At 43.1% G+C, this 19,245-nt stretch overlaps 1 protein-coding gene across 1 annotated transcript in view; it reads left to right on the top strand.

Annotated features, from left to right (window-relative positions):
• cep290 (centrosomal protein 290) overlaps positions 1 to 19,245 on the top strand; it is a 57,071-nt gene that overhangs the window by 3,037 nt on the left and 34,789 nt on the right. Inside the window, exons 3-18 of the mRNA XM_071416066.1 lie at positions 8,105 to 8,188; positions 9,157 to 9,226; positions 9,330 to 9,376; positions 9,823 to 9,972; positions 10,175 to 10,228; positions 11,263 to 11,409; positions 11,873 to 12,055; positions 12,865 to 12,954; positions 15,321 to 15,443; positions 16,878 to 17,001; positions 17,323 to 17,495; positions 17,717 to 17,879; positions 18,318 to 18,418; positions 18,634 to 18,700; positions 18,862 to 18,974; positions 19,152 to 19,236. Coding sequence (XP_071272167.1) covers positions 8,105 to 8,188; positions 9,157 to 9,226; positions 9,330 to 9,376; positions 9,823 to 9,972; positions 10,175 to 10,228; positions 11,263 to 11,409; positions 11,873 to 12,055; positions 12,865 to 12,954; positions 15,321 to 15,443; positions 16,878 to 17,001; positions 17,323 to 17,495; positions 17,717 to 17,879; positions 18,318 to 18,418; positions 18,634 to 18,700; positions 18,862 to 18,974; positions 19,152 to 19,236 — 1,774 coding nt within the window. The remainder of the gene's footprint in view (positions 1 to 8,104; positions 8,189 to 9,156; positions 9,227 to 9,329; positions 9,377 to 9,822; positions 9,973 to 10,174; positions 10,229 to 11,262; positions 11,410 to 11,872; positions 12,056 to 12,864; positions 12,955 to 15,320; positions 15,444 to 16,877; positions 17,002 to 17,322; positions 17,496 to 17,716; positions 17,880 to 18,317; positions 18,419 to 18,633; positions 18,701 to 18,861; positions 18,975 to 19,151; positions 19,237 to 19,245) is intronic.

Genomic DNA, 19,245 nt, shown 5'->3' with positions numbered 1-19,245 from the left:
AGGAGGCCTTTTGGTAGGCCGTCATTGTAAATAAGAATTTGTTCTTAACTGACTTACCTAGTTAAATAAATAAATAAATACATTGTCTGTGTAAACAACACAAAGAAGGACTCCACTGCCTGCTGCCAAATTACAGACTGCCTCAAAACAGACTAATCCTCTTCTGCGCACCTAATTTTGATCCCCCTACCATTTCCCTCTCTGGCTAGGAAAGCACCTGGCTTGTAGACTAAACAAACATGTAAGACATTTTGACATCTGATACCAGTGAGACAGGAACAGTGGCGATTTTAGCATGTAAATCTTGGTAGGGCAAACCCCCCAAAAAATGTGGGATGCATGCCAACAAAGCCACTACACAACACTAAACAATACGTTAATTGCACTATAACGGTGACAACCGGTGCACACAAACTGTTAGGGCCTTCATAAAGCTGTCCCAACAGCAGAGTCCCAACAGCAGTCCCAACACCTTACCACTGCTACACCTGGTAATCAGCGGAGCCTTGTCTGGCAGCAAAACAGTTCATTCAGCCTCATTTACTGCCTTTTAAAAAACATAAGGGGATGACAAGTGGATAAGAGGCAGTCCCTAATTTCGATTAAGACATTCATGAGTGAGCTAGAACAAACGTAGTCAATATATTTGTTCAGCACTTTTGAAATGTACAGCGACAAAATTCAGAACATGGGCCATTCTTACAGTGTTCTCCCTGTACATCAAGTCAGAACCGTAGGATAAATAAAGGCGGAATATACACTACCGGTCAGTTTAAGAACACCTTCTCATTCAAGGGTTTTCTTTATTTGACTATTTTCTGCATTTTTAGAATAACAGTGAAGACATCAAAACTATGAAATAACACATATGGAATCATGTACAGTCGTGGCCAAAGGTTTTGAGAATGACAAATATTAATTTTCACTAAGTTTGCTGCTTCAGTGTCTTTAGATATTTTTGTCAGATGTTACTATGGAATACTGAAGTATAATTACAAGCATTTCATAAGTGTCAAAGGCTTTTATTAACAATTACATGAAGTTGATGCAAAGAGTCAATATTTGCAGTGTTGAACCTTCTTTTTCAAGACCTCTGCAATCTGCCCTGGCATGCTGTCAATTAACTTCTGGGCCACATCCTGACTGATGGCAGCCCATTCTTGCATAATCAAAGCTTGGAGTTTGCCAGAATTTGTGGGGTTTTGTTTGTCCACCCGCCTCTTGAGGATTGACCACAAGTTCTCAATGGGATTAAGGTCTGGGGAGTTTCCTGGCCATGGACCCAAAATATTGATGTTTTGTTTCCCGAGCCTCTTAGTTATCACTTTTTCCTTATGGCAAGGTACTCCATCATGCTGGAAAAGGCATTGTTCATCACCAAACTGTTCCTGGATGGTTGGGAGAAGTTGCTCTCGAAGGATGTGCTGGTACCATTCTTTATTAATGGCTGTGTTCTTAGGCAAAATTGTGAATAAGCCCACTCCCTTGGCTGAGAAGCAACCCCTCACATGAATGGTCTCAGGATGCTTTACTGTTGGCATGACACAGGACTGATGGTAGTGCTCACCTTGTCTTCTCCGGACAAGCTTTTTTCGGATGCCCCAAACAATCGGAAAGGGGATTCGTCAGAGAAATGACTTTACACCAGTCCTCAGCAGTCCAATCCCTGTACATTTCGCAGAATATCAGTATGTCCCTGATGTTTTTCCTGGAGAGAAGTGGCTTCTTTGCTGCCCTTCTTGACACCAGGCCATCCTCCAAAAGTCTTTGCCTCACTGTGCATGCAGATGCACTCACATCTGTCTGCTGCCATTCCTGAGCAAACTCTGTACTGGTGGTGCCCCGATCCCGCAGCTGAATCAACTTTAGGAGACGGTCCTGGCGCTTGCTGGACTTTCTTGGGTGCCCTGAAGCCTTCTTCACAACAATTGAACTGCTCTCCTTGAAGTTCTTGAAGATCTGATAAATGGTTGATTTAGATGCAATCTTACTGGCAGCAATATCCTTGCCTGTGAAGCCCTTTTTGTGCAAAGCAATGACGACGGCGCGTGTTTCCTTGCAGGTAACCATGTTTGACAGAGGAAGAACAAGGATTTCAAGCACCACCCTCCTTTTGAAGCTTCCAGTCTGTTATTCAAACTCAATCAGCATGACAGAGTGATCTCCAGCCTTGTCCTCGTCAACACTCACACCTGTGTTAACGAGAGAATCAATGACATGATGTCAGCTGGTCCTTTTGTGGCAGGGCTGAAATGCAGTGGAAATGTTTTTTCAGGATTCAGTTCATTTGCATAGCAAAGAGGGACTTGATAATTAATTGCAATTCATCTGATCACTCTTCATAACATTCTGGAGTATATGCAAATTGCCATCATACAAACTGAGGCAGCAGACTTTGTGAAAATGTCACGTGCGTTGTATGAATCGGACCAAGGCGCAGCGTGGTATGCGTACATTCTTTATTATTAAAAGAATGAACACTGAACAAACTAACCAAAATAACAAAAAGTGAAGCTATACAAATGAGTGCTGACAGGCAACTACAGATAGACAAGAACCCACAAACACCAAAGGGGAAATGGCTACCTAAATATGATCCCCAATCAGAGACAACGATAAGCAGCTGCCTCTGATTGGGAACCATATCAGGCCACCATAAATATACAAATACCTAGACCTACAAAACCCTAGACATACAAAAACCCTAGACAATACAAACCCCTAGACATTACAAAAACTAGCGTAATCCACCCTAGTCACACCCTGACCTAACCAAAATATAAAGAAAACAGAGATATCTCAGGTCAGGGCGTGACAGAACATTTATATTTGTGTCATTCTCAAAACTTTTGGCCATGACTGTAGTAACCAAAAAAGTGTTAAACAAATTAAAATATATTTTATATTTGAGATTCTTCAAAAAGCCACCCTTTGCCTTGATGACAGCTTTGCACACTCTTGGCATTCTCTCAACCAGCTTCATGGGGTAGTCACCTGGAATGCATTTCAATTAACAGGTGTGCCTTAAGAGTTAATTTGTTGAATTTCTTTCCTTCTTTATGTGTTTGAGCCAATCAGTTGTGTTGTGACAAGTTAGTGGTGGTATACAGAAGATAGCCCTATTTGGTAAAAGAAAACGGCCATATTATGGCAAGAACAGCTCAAATAAGCAAAGAGAAATGACAGTCCATCATTACTTTAAGACATGAAGGTCAGTCAATATTGAAAATGTCAAGAACTTTGACCGTTTCTTCAAGTGCAGTCGCAAAAACCATCAAGTGCTATGATGAAACTGGCTCTCATGAGGACCGCCACAGGAATGGAAGACCCAGAGTTACCTCTGCTGCAGAGCATAAGCTCATTAGAGTTACCAGCCTCAGAAATTGCAGCCCAAATAATTGCTTCACAGAGTTGAAGTAACAGATTGTAACGTCCTGACCAGAGTTCTTATGTGTTTTGCTTGTTTAGTGTTGGTCAGGACGTGAGCTGGGTGGGAATTATATGTTGTGTGTCTAGTTTGTCTGTTTCTGTGTCCAGCCTAATATGGTTCTCAATCAGAGGCAGCTGTCAATCGTTGTCCCTGATTGAGAATCATATATAGGAGGCTTGTTTTGTGTTGGGATTTTGTGGGTGATTGTTTCCTGTCTCTGTGTTTTGTCTGCACCAGATAGGGCTGTCTCGGTTTTCACATTTGTTATTTTGTTACTTGTATTAGTGGTACCGTTTATTGATCTAATTAAACATGTTGAACACTAGCCGCGCTGCATTTTGGTCCTCTCCTTCATCCCAGGAAGAAAGCCGTGACAGAATCACCCACCAAACTAGGACCAAGCAGCGTGGCAACGGGCAGCAGCGACAGCAGCAGCAGCAGCGGGACCAGGAGAAATGGACTTGGGAGGACGTTTTGGACGGCAAGGGTTGCTACACATGGGAGGAGATCCTGGCTGGAAAGGATCGCCTCCCATGGGAACAGCTGGAGGCAGCTAGGAGAGCAGAGGCAACCGGAGAGAGGAACCGGTGTTATGAAGGTACGCGGCTAGCACGGAAACCCGAGAAGAAATCCCCAAAATTTATTGGGGGGGGGGTGGCTAAAGGGTAGTGTGGCGAAGTCAGGTAGGAGACCTGCGCCCACTTCTCATGCTTACCGTGAAGAGCGGGAGTACGGGCAGACACCGTGTTATGCGGAAGAGCGCACAGTGTCTCCTGTACGTGTGCATAGCCCGGTGCGGGTTATTCCACCTCCCCGCACTGGCCGGGCTAGATTGAGCGTTGAGCCAAGTGCCATGAAGCCGGCTCAACATATCTGGCCTCCAGTACGTCTCCTCGGGCCGGTGTACATGGCACCAGCCTTACGCATGGTGTCCCCGGTTCGCCTACACAGCCCAGTGCGGGTTATTCCACCTCCCCGCATTGGTCGGGCTACGGGGAGCATGCAACCAGGTAAGGTTGGGCAGGCTCAGTGCTCAAGGGAGCCAGTACGCCTGCACGGTCCGGTATATCCGGCGCCACCTTCCCGCCCCAGCCCAGTACCTCCAGTTCCAGCACCCCGCACTCGCCTTATGGTGCGTGGCCCCAGCCCAGTACCACCAGTGCCTACACCACGCACCAGGCTTCCAGTGCGTAACCAGAGCCCTGTTCCTCCTCCACGCACTCTCCCTATGGTGCGTGTCTCCAGCCCAGTACCTCCAGTTCCGGCACCAAGCCTCCTGTGCATCTCCAGAGCCCTGTACGCACTGTTCCTTCTCCCCGCACTCGCCCTGAGGTGCGTGCCCTCAGCCCGGTACCTCCAGTTCCGGTACCACGCACCAGGCCTACTGTGCGCCTCAGCAGGTCAGAGTCGGCCGTCTGCCCAACGCCGCCTGCACTGCTCGTCTGCTCAACGCCGCCTGCACTGCTCGTCTGCCCAGCGCCGTCTGAGCTGCCTGCCTGCCCAGTGCCGTCTGAGCCATCCGTCTGCCCAGTGCCGTCTGAGCCATCCGTCTGCCCAGTGCCGTCTGAGCGATCCGTCTGCCCAGTGCCGTCTGAGCCATCCGTCTGTCCCGAGCCATTAGAGCCGCCCGTCTGTCCCGAGCCGTTAGAGCCGTCCGTCAGTCAGGAGCCGCTAGAGCCGTCCGTCAGTCAGGAGCTGCCAGAGCCGCCAGTCAGGAGCTGCCAGAGCCGCCAGCCAGCCAGTCAGGAGCTGCCAGAGAGCCAGCCAGTCAGGAGCTGCCAGAGCAGCCAGCCAGCCAGTCAGGAGCTGCCAGAGCCGCCAGCCAGTCAGGAGCTGCCAGAGCCGCCAGCCAGTCAGGAGCTGCCAGAGCCGCCAGCCAGCCAGTCAGGAGCTGCCAGAGCCGCCAGCCAGTCAGGAGCTGCCAGAGCCGCCAGCCAGTCAGGAGCTGCCAGAGCCGCCAGCCAGTCAGGAGCTGCCAGAGTCGCCAGCCAGTCAGGAGCTGCCAGAGCCGCCAGCCAGTCAGGAGCTGCCAGAGCCGCCAGCCAGTCAGGAGCTGCCAGAGCCGCCAGCCAGTCAGGAGCTGCCAGAGCCGCCAGCCAGTCAGGAGCTGCCAGAGCCGCCAGCCAGTCATGAGCTGCCCTCCAGTCATGAGCTGCCCTCCAGTCATGAGCTGCCACTCAGTCATGAGCTGCCCTCCAGTCATGAGCTGCCCTCCAGCCTTGAGCTGCCACTCAGTCCGGAGCTGCCACTCAGTCCGGAGCTGCCACTCAGTCCGGAGCTGCCACTCAGTCCGGAGCTGCCACTCAGTCCGGAGCTGCCACTCAGTCCGGAGCTGCCACTCAGTCCGGAGCTGCCATTCAGTCCGGAGCTGCCATTCAGTCCGGAGCTGCCATTAGTCCAGAGCTGCCTCTCTGTCCGGAGTTGCCCCTCTGTCCGGAGTTGCCCCTCTGTCCGGAGTTGCCTCTCTGTCCTGAGCTACCTCTCTGTCCTGAGCTGTCTCATCAATTATGTGGGGACCTTGGTGAGGATTCCTAGGTCAAGGTCGGGGGCGAGGGTCGCCACTCAAAGGACGCTAAGGAGGGGGACAAAGACAGTGGTAGAGTGGTGTCCTCGTCCTGCGCCGGAGCCGCCACCGCGGACAGATGCCCACACAGACCCTCCTTGAGTTTTAGGGGTGCGTTCGGAGTCCGCACCTCAGGAGGGGGGTATTGTAACGTCCTGACCAGAGTTCTTATGTGTTTTGCTTGTTTAGTGTTGGTCAGGACGTGAGCTGGGTGGGAATTCTATGTTGTGTGTCTAGTTTGTCTGTTTCTGTGTCCAGCCTAATATGGTTCTCAATCAGAGGCAGCTGTCAATCGTTGTCCCTGATTGAGAATCATATATAGGAGGCTTGTTTTTTGTGTTGAGATTTTGTGGGTGATTGTTTCCTTTCTCTGTGTTTTGTCTGCACCAGATAGGGCTGTCTCGGTTTTCACATTTGTTATTTTGTTACTTGTATTAGTGGTACCGTTTATTGATCTAATTAAACATGTTGAACACTAGCCGCGCTGCATTTTGGTCCTCTCCTTCATCCCAGGAAAAAAGCCGTGACACAGATACATCTCAACATCAACTGTTCAGAGGAGACTGTGTGAATCAGGCCTTCATGGTTGATTTGCTGCAAAGAAACCACTACTACTACCACTACAAAGGACACCAATAAGAAGAAGAGACTTTCTTGGGCCAAGAAACATGAGCAATGGAGATTAGACCAGTGGAAATTTGTTCTTTGGTCTGGAGTCCAAATTGGATATTTTTGGTTCCAACCGCCATGTCTTTGTGAGACTCGGTGTGAGTGAACGGATGATCTCCGCATGTGTATTTCCCAACGTGAAGCATGGAGGAGGAGGTGTGATGGTGTGGGGGGGGGGGGGGGGGGTGCTTTGCTGGTGACACTATCTGTGATCTATTTATAATTCAAGGCACACTCAACCAGCATGGCTACCACAGCATACTGCAGCGATACGCAATCCCATGTGGTTTGGCCTTAATGGGACAATGACCCAACATACCCCCAGGCGGTGTACGGACTATTTTACCAAGACAGAGAGCGATGGAGTGCTGCATCAGATGACCTGGCCTCCACAATCCCCCAACCTCGACCCAATTGAGATGGTTTGGGATAAGTCGGACCGTAGAGTGAAGAAAAAGCAGCCAACAAGTGCTCAGCATATGTGGGAACAGCTTCAAGATTGTTGGAAAAGCATTCCAGGTGAAGCTGGTTGAGAGAATGCCAAGAGTGTGTAAAGCTGTCATCAAGGCAAAGGATGGCTATTTGAAGAATCTCAAATGTAAAATATATTTTGATTTGTTTAACACTTTTTTGGTTACTACATGATTCCATATGTGTTTTTTCATTGTTTTGATGTCTTCACTATTATTCTACAATGTAGAAAATAGTTGAAATAAAGAAAAACCCTTGAATGAGTAGTAATCATCGAATATTGTAAGACCTTAAATTGTCTGCTTACACTACCGGTCAAAAGTTTTAGAACAACATATCTCTAAAACAGGTTATAGGCTACATGTGCACCACCAAGTCAGAACAGTAGGCGAAGTTAAGAGGGGAAAATAGACTTACTACACAACATACACTTAGTATTACTTTCTTATTTACAGTATAAATATATCCCTGGCATATAACATAATTTATACAGCAGCATACAATACATTTTTGGACTGCCCTTTGTGGGCAAATTTTGTCATCAAACTTTGATGTATCAGCTGATGTAAGAAGGGCTATATAAATACAATTTGATTTGATTTGAAGTCTGGCATTCTATGGATTTATGGTGCTTTCAAGACAACTGGGAACTCTGAAAAAGGGAAAAAGGTTGAATCATCATGATGTCAGTGACCTTCAGGTCATAGCTCTAGAAAGAGGCCCGAGTTCCCAATGTACAATTCCGAGTTGGATGACCATTCAAAATGTATTTTCCCAGTCAGAGCTTGTTTTTCCCCGAGTTCCCAGTTGTCTTGAACTCACTGAAGTCAGATTTCCCAGTTCCGAGTTTACAGTTGTTTTGAGGGTTTACTTAATTTTGCACGAAGCAGTACTGTTGTTGATGTGTTTCTGCCTGAGGACAATTTCGCGTTATGTTTCATTGAAATAAATGGTGCTCTATTTCTCTACAGGTCAAACGATGGGAGCGGGAGCTGAAAGATGGAAGCCCAGAGAGAATTGTTCAGCTCTTGCGAGTCGTTCAAGGCCTTCTGAAGGTGTCCCATGCTATTATTACCCAGACACATCCAGAGATGCATTACTCAAGCTCACTAAAACTGTGCTGAAATGATTTTATCCAATGTTTATTATCAGTGGAATACATTACGTAGTTGCTTTGAAGGAATATGCTCTACACAGTGTGGTATAATTAATATAGAACAGTTTGATTATATTTGCTTCAGATACTTGACCTGCTTTTGTGTGGATTTACAGTATTCATCTGTTATAGTCTCAGTTTCATGTAACGTACAGTTGCGGTCAAATATATTGGCACCCTTGCACTTTTCTTAAATAATTCCATATTTTTCTAAAACAAGTTGAAATTGAAAATAACTTTTGATCTCCACACCTTGTTATTGGATGTTCAACATTGCAGAAACCAGTTACATTTTTGTAAACTGAAGTTTACCATTTTAATTTAGGAAAATAAAGTAAAATAGCATGGACAAAATTATTGGCACCCTGGAGCTAGTACTTGGTTGCACAGCCTTTGGCCAAGATAACTGCCACAAATGCTTCTTGTAGCCATCAAAGAGCTTCTCCACCAACTACTGTTTCCAACTACTGTCTCCACCAACTACTGTCTACAACCAACTACTGTCTCCAACTACTGTCTCTCTACTGTCTCCAACTACTGTCTCCACCAACTACCAACTACTGTCTCCACCAACTACTGTTTCCAGCTCTCGTCATTGATTATGGATGTGATTCAGGGCATTGATGGTTAGTGTTTGTCTGCAGTTATCTTGGCCAAAGGCTGTGAAACCAAGTACTAGCTCCAGGGTGCCAATAATATTGTCCATTTCATTTTTCTTTATTTTTTAAAATAAAAATTGTACATTTAAATTTACTAAAATAAAATTGGTTCTGCAATGTTGAAAATCCAATAACAAGGTGTGCTGACCAACATTTTCTAAATAAGGTACACCGCCCAAGCTTACTAAAATTGTTATTTTTTTTGCAGTTGAAGAAAGAGGAGGTTACTATGGCATTTGAACTCATCGATAATGCCGGGACAGAACAAGCTAGATCGGGTAGGTGCATAAAGCATTGTTTTCAATCCAGTTGTTGGGACGAATATTTGAAATGAATGGCCCACAGTAGATACTACAACAGTATCTCTTTCATGTCTTACAGAAAATGAGTGGAAGGCCAAGGAGTTAAAGTGGGAACAAGAGTTAGAGGTAAGGCTTGGTGTGAATGTTGTCATTAAATTAAACTGTGAAGCATTAGGGTCCAATCAAAACTGCAGTTTCTGGAAAGCAGTTTTGATTGATTTGGAGCACAGGTCATTTCAACTCATGCTCAGTTTTCTTCAATAGGACTTAGTACACCTCTCAGCCAATAGTAAAGTCCCTCACTGTCCACAAAGGAGATTGTAAGCTGTGACCATAGAATGACGGCACTTAAGGAGATTAGAGTGCTCTGCTACGCTGCAGTTTGTTGTGCTTTTCTCTGCGTTTCCTGAACAATAATTTGGGCCTGGGACTTCTTTCACACTTTCATAGAAGCAAATGGAGACATAACCTAATCTTCTTTTTCGAGGGACTGGTGGTAGTTTAAGTACATGAGTAAGTGTTGTAAACAGAGGGAGCCTGAGAGTTTGTTGTCTGCTTGATTTCCTGTCCAGATGGCCAAGAAGTCGGGCGTTGGCGGCGGGCCAGACACTCGCTTCCTGCGGGACGAGATGCGCACACTGGAGGCCCAGTTGGACCATAGAGAGAAGGATATCCAACAGTTGGAGAAAGAGACGAGCAAGGAAAAGAAAATCAATGAGGAAGTATGACCTTATGTTATGAGACGTCATTAATTCCATAGTGAGCTAGTGTTAATGTGTGTCATTGTGTTCTCAATACTATACTAAGACCTTCCTACTTTGTGCAAAATGTTCAATTGATTTTATTGTATGTAGCCTATACAAAGTAATCTCCCATTGTGTTCACAATTCCCATGCACCTAATATCTCCCATGTGTTCCCACAGTTGATGATTCGGGCAGAGGAGGCTGAGGATGAGAGCAGGAAGCTGAAAAGAGAGGTTAGTGACAACTTAGTCGTGCCTGAATTGGGGAGGCACTACCTGAACACTCATTTTTGTTTACGTTTCAAAATGTTTTGCTACGTTGTGCCCAAATTATGATAATACCCTTTTTAGTGTAAGAGCTGTTTGAAAAGACCGCCTGAAATTTCAGCCTGTTTTGGTGGAAAGGAGTTTTGGCCTGCGGTACATTTCATAGTAGATCAATAAGAAAGAGAGTTCCAAACCTCTCTGACAATAACAGCTAGTTTTCTGTTTTCCCCTCCCCACTCAGACCACTCCCAGACAGTGCTAGCAAAATTCTTGTTTGAGAAATTGCTCTTTGCCAAGAAGCTATTTAGTTTGTTTTTGACCATTTTAATTGAAAACAATCACATTGAGGTTCTTCATTGTTACCCAGAAATAATTTGACATTAAGATAAGAATAGCTGCATTGGACCTTTTTAAGGTGAAAATAAGTGTTAGTCCAAGTAAGGAGAACACCAGTGAGTGTCTGTCTGCGTTTGTGTTAACTGTTCATAATACGTGTATGACAGTATACACCAATATAAGTGTGTGTTAACTGTTCATAATACGTGTATGACAGTATACACCAATATAAGTGTGTGTTAACTGTTCATAATACGTGTATGACAGTATACACCAATATAAGTGTGTGTTAACTGTTCATAATACGTGTATGACAGTATACACCAATATAAGTGTGTGTTAACTGTTCATAATACGTGTATGACAGTATACACCAATATAAGTGTGTGTTAACTGTTCATAATACGTGTATGACAGTATACACCAATATAAGTGTGTGTTAACTGTTCATAATACGTGTATGACAGTATACACCAATATAAGTGTGTGTTAACTGTTCATAATACGTGTATGACAGTATACACCAGTATAAGTGTGTGTTGTAGTATGTGGTTGGACAACTATATGATGATGCAGTAGTTAGCGTATAACCTGTGAGAGTAGATTAGGCACTGGGTCCCACTACTCCTCTCTAACTGTGTCTCCTCTCCTGCGGTGTGTGTCAGAACGAGCAGCTCCAGCAGGATGTAGACTTCTACAGGAGGGAGCTGGACCAGAAGGAGCCGGTCCAGTCCAGAGAGGAGAGTACTGAGACACAGAGGAGACTCAACTCAGCCAACAGACAGCTCTACCAGTGCATGGAGGATGTCCAGGTACTGCAGACCCCTTTCATACAATTTATTTATTTAACCTTTATTTAACTAGGCAAGTCAGTTAAGAATAAATTCTTATTTACAATGACAGCCTACCCAGGCCAAACACTAACCCCGGACGACGGTGGGCCAATTGTGTGCCGCCCTATGAGACTCCCAATCACTGCCGGTTATGATACAGCCTGGAATCGAACCAGTGTCTGTAGTGATGCCTCTAGCACTGAGATGCAGCGCCACTCGGGAGCCCGAAACTTCCCTGATTTGGATATTTCCCTAATGCGTAACCAGGCCAGCGCAGTACAACTCGCCTTGACTTGGCTCAGTAGTGTCAAAAGGGTATTAAGGACAAGTCGTGACTTGAAAAACACATGGACAAAATCTTCCATTGATATCAATGCATGATTTACAGTATGTTTCTTACTGTACTAACCCCAGACCTGTGTCCTCATTCCTCTACCTCTAGCGTGCGGAGGAAGAGGTAGCCCACCTGAAGACACAGAACGATCAGATGCAGAAGAGCCTAGAGGAGTCAGTGAAGGAGATGGAGACGATGACGGACGAGTACAACAAGATGAAGATTGTTGTGCAGCAGACAGACTCCATCATGGACCAGCTGAGGAAGGAGAGGGACCACGCCAAGCTACAGGTAACCTAGAGGGACAAAATTACAGGTTGCAATCTGGTTTTCCGGTTATACGGACAAATGTAAAGGTTGAACCTGGGAAAATTTCAGCACGGCTTTGCATAGTGTGGTGGCATATTTCTGCATTACCAAATGAGGAGAGTTACAAACTTCACAAACCAGTCAGAGTTATACTTAAACTACATCTTTAATAAGAGCTTTGCAATAGCCTTTTTGACTTTCAATGATGCGCTATCTCTAATGAACCATTGAAAAGTACCAACAGAAAAGTACAAAGATCTTTTATAGCCAAGATACACCCTTCTCAACTTACATGACGAACCACAGATCTTAGGAACAGTTCACAAAGGTTAAGATTTGTATGAAAGATATCTATAAAACATAGCAGACAGTTACTGCTGTGTCAACAGTTTTCATTGTAAAGACCAGTGTCTGGCCCTCCTACTCCAAACAGAAACCGTCTCTCCCTGGTACGGCATAGAACAGAATCATTAGCTCATGTTCTCTGGAATGCTCTTTAGGTTTTATCACCCAAAGACATCGTATATCTCCTCTGTCAGTGTTATCTCATAGAGGCCCATCCTCAGTAGAACACACACACACAATAGTTAACAGAGTATTCTATTCTGTCGAATAAAACAACCATTATAATGCAATACAAGCATTATAACATAATCTTGCAATTTTCCACGACAATAGATTTTATGAAGCATTTCTAATATTGAATCATTATTGTGAATTGACACAGTGTAAATAACATACATCGATTGGTGTTGAATAAAAACAATATACTGCTGTGTTCTTCACTTCAGGTCAGAGAGCTGACAGAGCAGATTCAGAGCCGGGCGGAGGAAGATGACCCAGTCATTGCAGCCGTGAATGCCAAGGTGGACGAATGGAAGGTGGGTGTTCTCACATTATTTACCTGGCTTGGAGAAAAGGCAGCAGGCGATGCACTGATTGTATCAAGTACTGCATGCTGCTGTCTGTATGTTTTCTGAATCGTTAAAGAACGTGACAGCACACAGCTAATTACAGTACCAGTCAAAAGTTTGGACACATCTACTCATTCAAAGGTTTTTCTTTATTTTGACTATTTTCTACATTGTAGAATAATAGTAAAGACATCAAAACTATGAAATAACACACATGGAATCATGTAGTAACCCAAAAAGTATTAAACAAACCAAAATATATTTTATATTTGAGTTTCTTCAAAGTAGCCACCCTTTGCCTTGATGACAGCTTTGCACACTCTTGGCATTTTCTCAACCAGCTTCATGAGGTAGTCACTTGGAATGCATTTCAACTAAAAGGTGTGCTTTGTTAAACATTAATTTGTGGATTTTCTTTCCTTAAGGCATTCGAGACAATCAGTTGTGTTGTGACAAGGTAGGGGTGGTATACAGTAAAAATACTTTAAAGTACTACTTAAGTAGGTTTTTGGGGTATCTGTACTTTACTATTTATATTATTGACTACTTTTACTTCACTTCATTCCTAAAGAAAATATTGTACTTCTTACTCCATACATTTTCCCTGACAACCCAAAGTACTTGTTACATTTTGAATGCTTAGCAGGACATGAAAATTGTGAAATTCGTGCACTTATCAAGAGAACATGGTCATCCCTACTGCCTCACTAAACACAAATGCATATTTTGTAAATAATGTGTGTTGGCTATCCGTACATTTTCAAAACAAGAAAATGTTGCCATCTGCTTTGCTTAATATAAGGAATTTCAAATTATTTAAACTTTTACTTCTACTTTTGATAATTAAGTATATTTTAGCAATAACATGTACTTTTGATACTTAAGTATATTTAAAACCAAATACTTTTAGACTTTTACTCAATACTATTTTTACTGGGTGACTTTCATTTTTACTTGAGTAACATTCTATTAAGGTATCTATACTTTTACTCAAGTATGACAATTGGGTACTTTTCCACCAATGGTATACAGAAGATAGCCCTTTTTGGTAAAAGAAAACGGCCATATTATGGCAAGAACAAGCTCAAATAAGCAAAGAGAAACAACAGTCCATCATTACTTAAAGACATGAAGGTCAGTCAATCTGGAAAATGTCAAGAACTTTGAAAGTTTCTTCAAGTGCAGTCGCAAAAACCATCAAGCGCAATGATGAAACTGGCTCTTATGAGGACCACCACAGGAAAGGAAGACCCAGAGTTACTCCTGCTGCAGAGGATAAGTTCATTTGAGTTACCAGCCTAAGAAATTGCAGCCCAAATAAATGCTTCACAGAGTTCAAGTAACAGACACATCTCAACATCAACTGTTCAGATGATACTGCTTGAATCAGGCCTTCATGGTCGAATTGCTGCAAAGAAACCACTACTAAAGGACACCAATAAGAATAAGAGACTTGCTTGGGCCAAGAAACACGAGCAATGGACATTAGACCGGTGGAAATCTGTCCTTTGGTCTGATGAGTCCAAATTTGCTGGTAACATTGTCAGTGATTTATTTAGAATTCAAGGCACACTTAATCAGCATGGCTACCACAGCATTCTGCAACGATACGCCATCCCATATAGTTTGCGCTTAGTGGGACTATCATTTTTTGTCAACAGGACAATGACCCAACACACCTCCAGGCTGTGTAAGGGCTATTTGACTAAGAAGGAGAGTGATGGAATGCTGCATCAGATGACCTGGCCTCCACAATCACCCGACCTCAACCCAATTGAGATGATTTGGAATGAGTTGGACCGTAGAGGGAAGGAAAAGCGGCCAACAAGTGCTCAGCATATGTGGGAACTCCTTCAAGACCATTGGAAAAGCATTCCAGGTGAAGCTGGTTGAGAGAATGCCAAGAGTGTGCAAAGCTGTCATCAAGGCAAAGGATGGCTACTTTGAAGAATCTCAAATATAAAATATATTTTGATTTGTTTAACAGTTTTTTGGTTACTACATGATTCCATATGTGTTATTTAATAGTTTTGATGTCTTCACTATTATTCTACAACGTAGAAAATAGTAAAAATAAAGAAAAACCCTTGAATGAGTAGGTTTATCCAAACTTTTGACTGGTACTCTATGTATAGAGGAAATATTTACATTTATTCTTCACACTTCAAACATTAGTAGTCAATCAGCATAAATTAAAACATTTTAGCTGGGAGCCTGTCTTCATCAAAGCATACTGCCTGGTTAGTTGCAGCTGTGTTGTTTTGTCAGTGGCCCTGGTGATCTCTGCATTTTTCTGAGTGGCCTTGATTGTATCTGTGATTTGTGATTTTCAGAGAGTGCTGGCTGGGAAGGATGAGGAGATCATGGAGTACCAGCAGATGATCCGCGAGCTAAGGGACAAGCTACGCTCGACCCAGATGGACACGGACAAGAGCAACATCATCGCCTTGCAGCAGGTCCGTCTCAAAGCTGAAATCCTTAGCTTTATGTAAATACATACATATAAATACATCTAATGAACTTGGCTAGATCTGAATTTTACATTTATATTTTAGTCATTTAACAGACGCTCTTATCCAGAGCAACTTACAGTACGTTTTCAAACTTCAATAGAGATAATTAATTGTTCCTGTGAGGGAACTTTTTGTGCAGTATTTGGTACATACAGTACATGCAACGACCAATTATTTTAAAAACGGTGGCATTTTATACTATATTAGAAAATGTCTAAATCTATCAGTTCAAGCTGTGTGCTTTTTGTTTATCTTCATCTTTGAAATATCTGTCTGTTGAAAGATAAATATATTTCAACTGTGAAAATATTTAACTAAGTGCCAGGGGCTAAGTTTCTACTAAGATAACAAATGGAATTGTTTTAAGATGGTCATACCAAGGATCATTTAGCTATTTGATTTAGAATTTTAGTATCCCTATAGGTATAAAAAAATATATATATATACAGTACCAGTGCAAAGCTGTAATCAAGGCAAAGGGTGGCTACTTTGATTTGTTTAACACTTTTGTGGTTACTACATGATTCCATATGTGTTATTTCATAGTTTTGATGTCTTCACTATTATTCTACAATGTAGAAAATAGTTATAAAATTAAGAAAAACCGTTGAATGAGTAGGTGTGTCCAAACTTTTGACTGGTAGTGTATATAAAAACAGTATTTGAAGAAACATTGAATTGGGCTTTTTGGCTATTAGCCCATAGAAACACATTGAATAACAGATTCATACATGGATTTTTTTTTTAAAGGAAGTATGTTTGGAAGTGGCTGTCCTATATCTGAAAGATATAAGAAGTATGTATTTATTTTTTACCGTGGAATGACCACCTTTGACGTGGAAAGGCCCTATTCACTTCCATTCATTTTTCGGCCCAGTACCGGGTAACCTTCAGACGAGTCCTGTGACACTTGTGTGGGTTGTAGATAAAAACTGAGAACACCATCGTGTTCATGAGAGTCTCACCTTCCATGGAGGGGTCATATTAGTGTGTAGCCCAAACCGTTCAAACACTACAGGCAGATGTTGGCACATCGGCGGTACCGACTTCAGACGAGATACTGTATCTTTGTGTTCCATCTGTCATTTCCACTGCAGCTTCTCTTCTGTTCATTCTGTTCTTTTCTCCTGTCTTTACTTGCACTCCCGTCACTAACTCGTGGCCAGGTCATATATGAGCTATGTGGTGTAAGTTACTCGGTCCTCCATATTTCTTGTCTATTTTACAGACCTCTCTCTGCTTTCATTTCATTTCACAAGATCTCATGTCTTTTATTACACATTATTGTCCACAAATCACAACCTGCTGTGCTCTTCCGTGGTTGTCCTTGTACTAACGCTGGTTCCAAACTAATAAATGTTTGTGAATGTCTTCAAGGCCGTGCTAGAGAGAGACAATCAAATCAAGATGCTGACAGAGCAAGTGGAGCAGTATACGGGGGAGATGGAGAGAAATGCCCTGCTCATAGAGGAACTCAAGAAGCCCCTGAAGAAAGACAGAGGTGCGTGTCAAATTGTCTTGTTGTAAAAGCACATGGATCTGGATGCTGTTAACAAGGAATGTTGTTCTTGGTGTCAGCCAAGGCTGCTCTGCACCAACATTGCTATAAGATTGAAAAAGTGTGGGTGTTCTCTGCAGGTTAGTTGGTTGGCGCCAACTTTACAGTATATTTTTTAGCTTCAGACAATTTAGCTAAAATGTTTCTTAAAGGGAAGATATTTAGCGCGTTAGGGTTAGCATTTGTATCTCTAGTGTAGCACAGAGCCATAAACTCTGATTTAGCATTGTTAGCAATAGCTTATAGCTCAAAGTTTTTCCCCAGGTCTGCCCTCAGCCATCCAGCAGAGGAAGCTGGACGAGCTAACCGCTAAGCTGCAGGCAACAGAGACAAGAGCACAGGAAGCAGAACGTGTGGCCGAGCTAGCCGAGACAGACGCCAGGGACAAGGACAAAGAGCTCAGTGACACATTAAACCACATGAGACTCTATGAGTCTGTAAGTCTGCCTAGCCTGCCCGATTCCACAAATGCTCAGTTGCTTAAGGTCCTCCAACAAGCCCTACTTAAGTCAAAAAAACTACTTTCCCCCACCCCTGTGGTTATTCTCATGACTCATGCAACAGGCTTTGTTTTTGAGATGTCTGGTCTGTCAAATCTTGTATCCTAGATTAAACAAAGTATGAAAGCCATGGCTGATCTCTCTTTACTGTCCTGCAGGGCACTGATGGTCTGCAGGTGGCCATCGCTGAGATCAAAGAGTGTAAGAATCAGATGAGAGTGCGAGACCGTGAGGCGGAGGCTATGACCAGAGAGATCAACCAGCTGGAGATGAGAATCAACAACCTTCTGGATGAGAACGAAGATCTTAGGGAACGACTCGGTAAGTCACACACGAAACAAATGTAATTAACAAACTTCAAGTCACATTTTATTTATGTTAATTTCACAATGTCTCAACACATGTTACAGATGGAAATTTTAAATAAGAACTGGATACAACAACAAAGAAATCAAAAACAGGGAGACAGCAGACGCAAAAGGAATTTCCTGTTGGATTGTGTTATATTTCATAAAGTTAATGAATGATGTCATTAGCTAGACATTTTTTCATTGTTGAATATCCTTTCATTTAATAAAAAAATAACAAGCAACAAACAACAAAGACATACAAAATAGAGTGACAGCAGACACAATGAATTTCCTGTCGGAAGGTGTTATATTTCATAAAGTTAGTGAGTTGCCTTATTAGCTAGACATTTTCATTGTTGGATATCCTTTCATTCAGTTTCATCATTCATCCATCATCCTCTTTCATAAGGTCTGGAGCCCAAAGAGGAAGTGGATCTGACAGAATTCAGAAGAACCAAATCCCTGAAACAGAGGCAGTTCCAAGCAGAGAACCAGGTTCTCACCAAAGAGGTAGATAGGGATGGGAAGGAACCTCTTGACGTCAATTTGACTGTGTACCATTTGGTACCTTATTCCCTACATAGTGCACTAAAAGAAGTAGTACACTATACTATGGGCACTGTTTAAAAGTAGTGTACTATATAGAGAATAGGGTGCCATTTGGAACGGAACCTTTAGCTCAGCCTGTGGCCCTGTTTCCCTCACGACCCCACTTGACTCCACAGATCGAACGACTGGAAGAGGAGAGACTTGAACTGAAGAAACAAATCAGGCGAATGGTAAAGGACAAAGGTAAATATCCGCTCCATGCTACACAACTATAGGAGGGAGATACAAGTTGGTCAGCCAGCATGCCATACAATTACTGATAACAAGTTAGTAGTATTTCATCCCCCATTTAACTAAGTCTATCTGTATTTTTGTGCTGATAAACCCAATTTTCTCCATCATAGGGATCACAGTGACCAGCTCATTGCTAGAGGATGATGCCAAGCCCACCAGATCCATCAAACTGATACCAACACCAACCTTCAGTTCTGCAGATGAGGAGGAGATCAAACGCAAGGTTAGATGACATTTAAAAGACGTTCAAAAATGGCCTTTATAAATCAGTATACGACCTAACCATGACATCACCGAAGACATCACCCTGACATTTTTTTGTTGCCAGTTTTTTCCACTGTATGGTTTATGTAGGCTATATCCTGTCTTATATACATCCTTTCCCACTTGCACTTTACAGTATGAGCATCTGAGGAGAGAACTGAACCATAAGGAGAGAGACTTGGAGCATCAGAGGACCCAGTCTTCTCAATTTAAATCCAAATGTATGTACA

Source organism: Salvelinus alpinus, chromosome 9, assembly GCF_045679555.1.
Source record: "Salvelinus alpinus chromosome 9, SLU_Salpinus.1, whole genome shotgun sequence".
In the NCBI taxonomy this organism is placed as follows: Eukaryota; Metazoa; Chordata; class Actinopteri; order Salmoniformes; family Salmonidae; genus Salvelinus; species Salvelinus alpinus.
The sequence above is the reverse complement of the archived record's forward strand: the minus strand, read 5'-3'. Positions and strand labels throughout refer to the sequence as shown.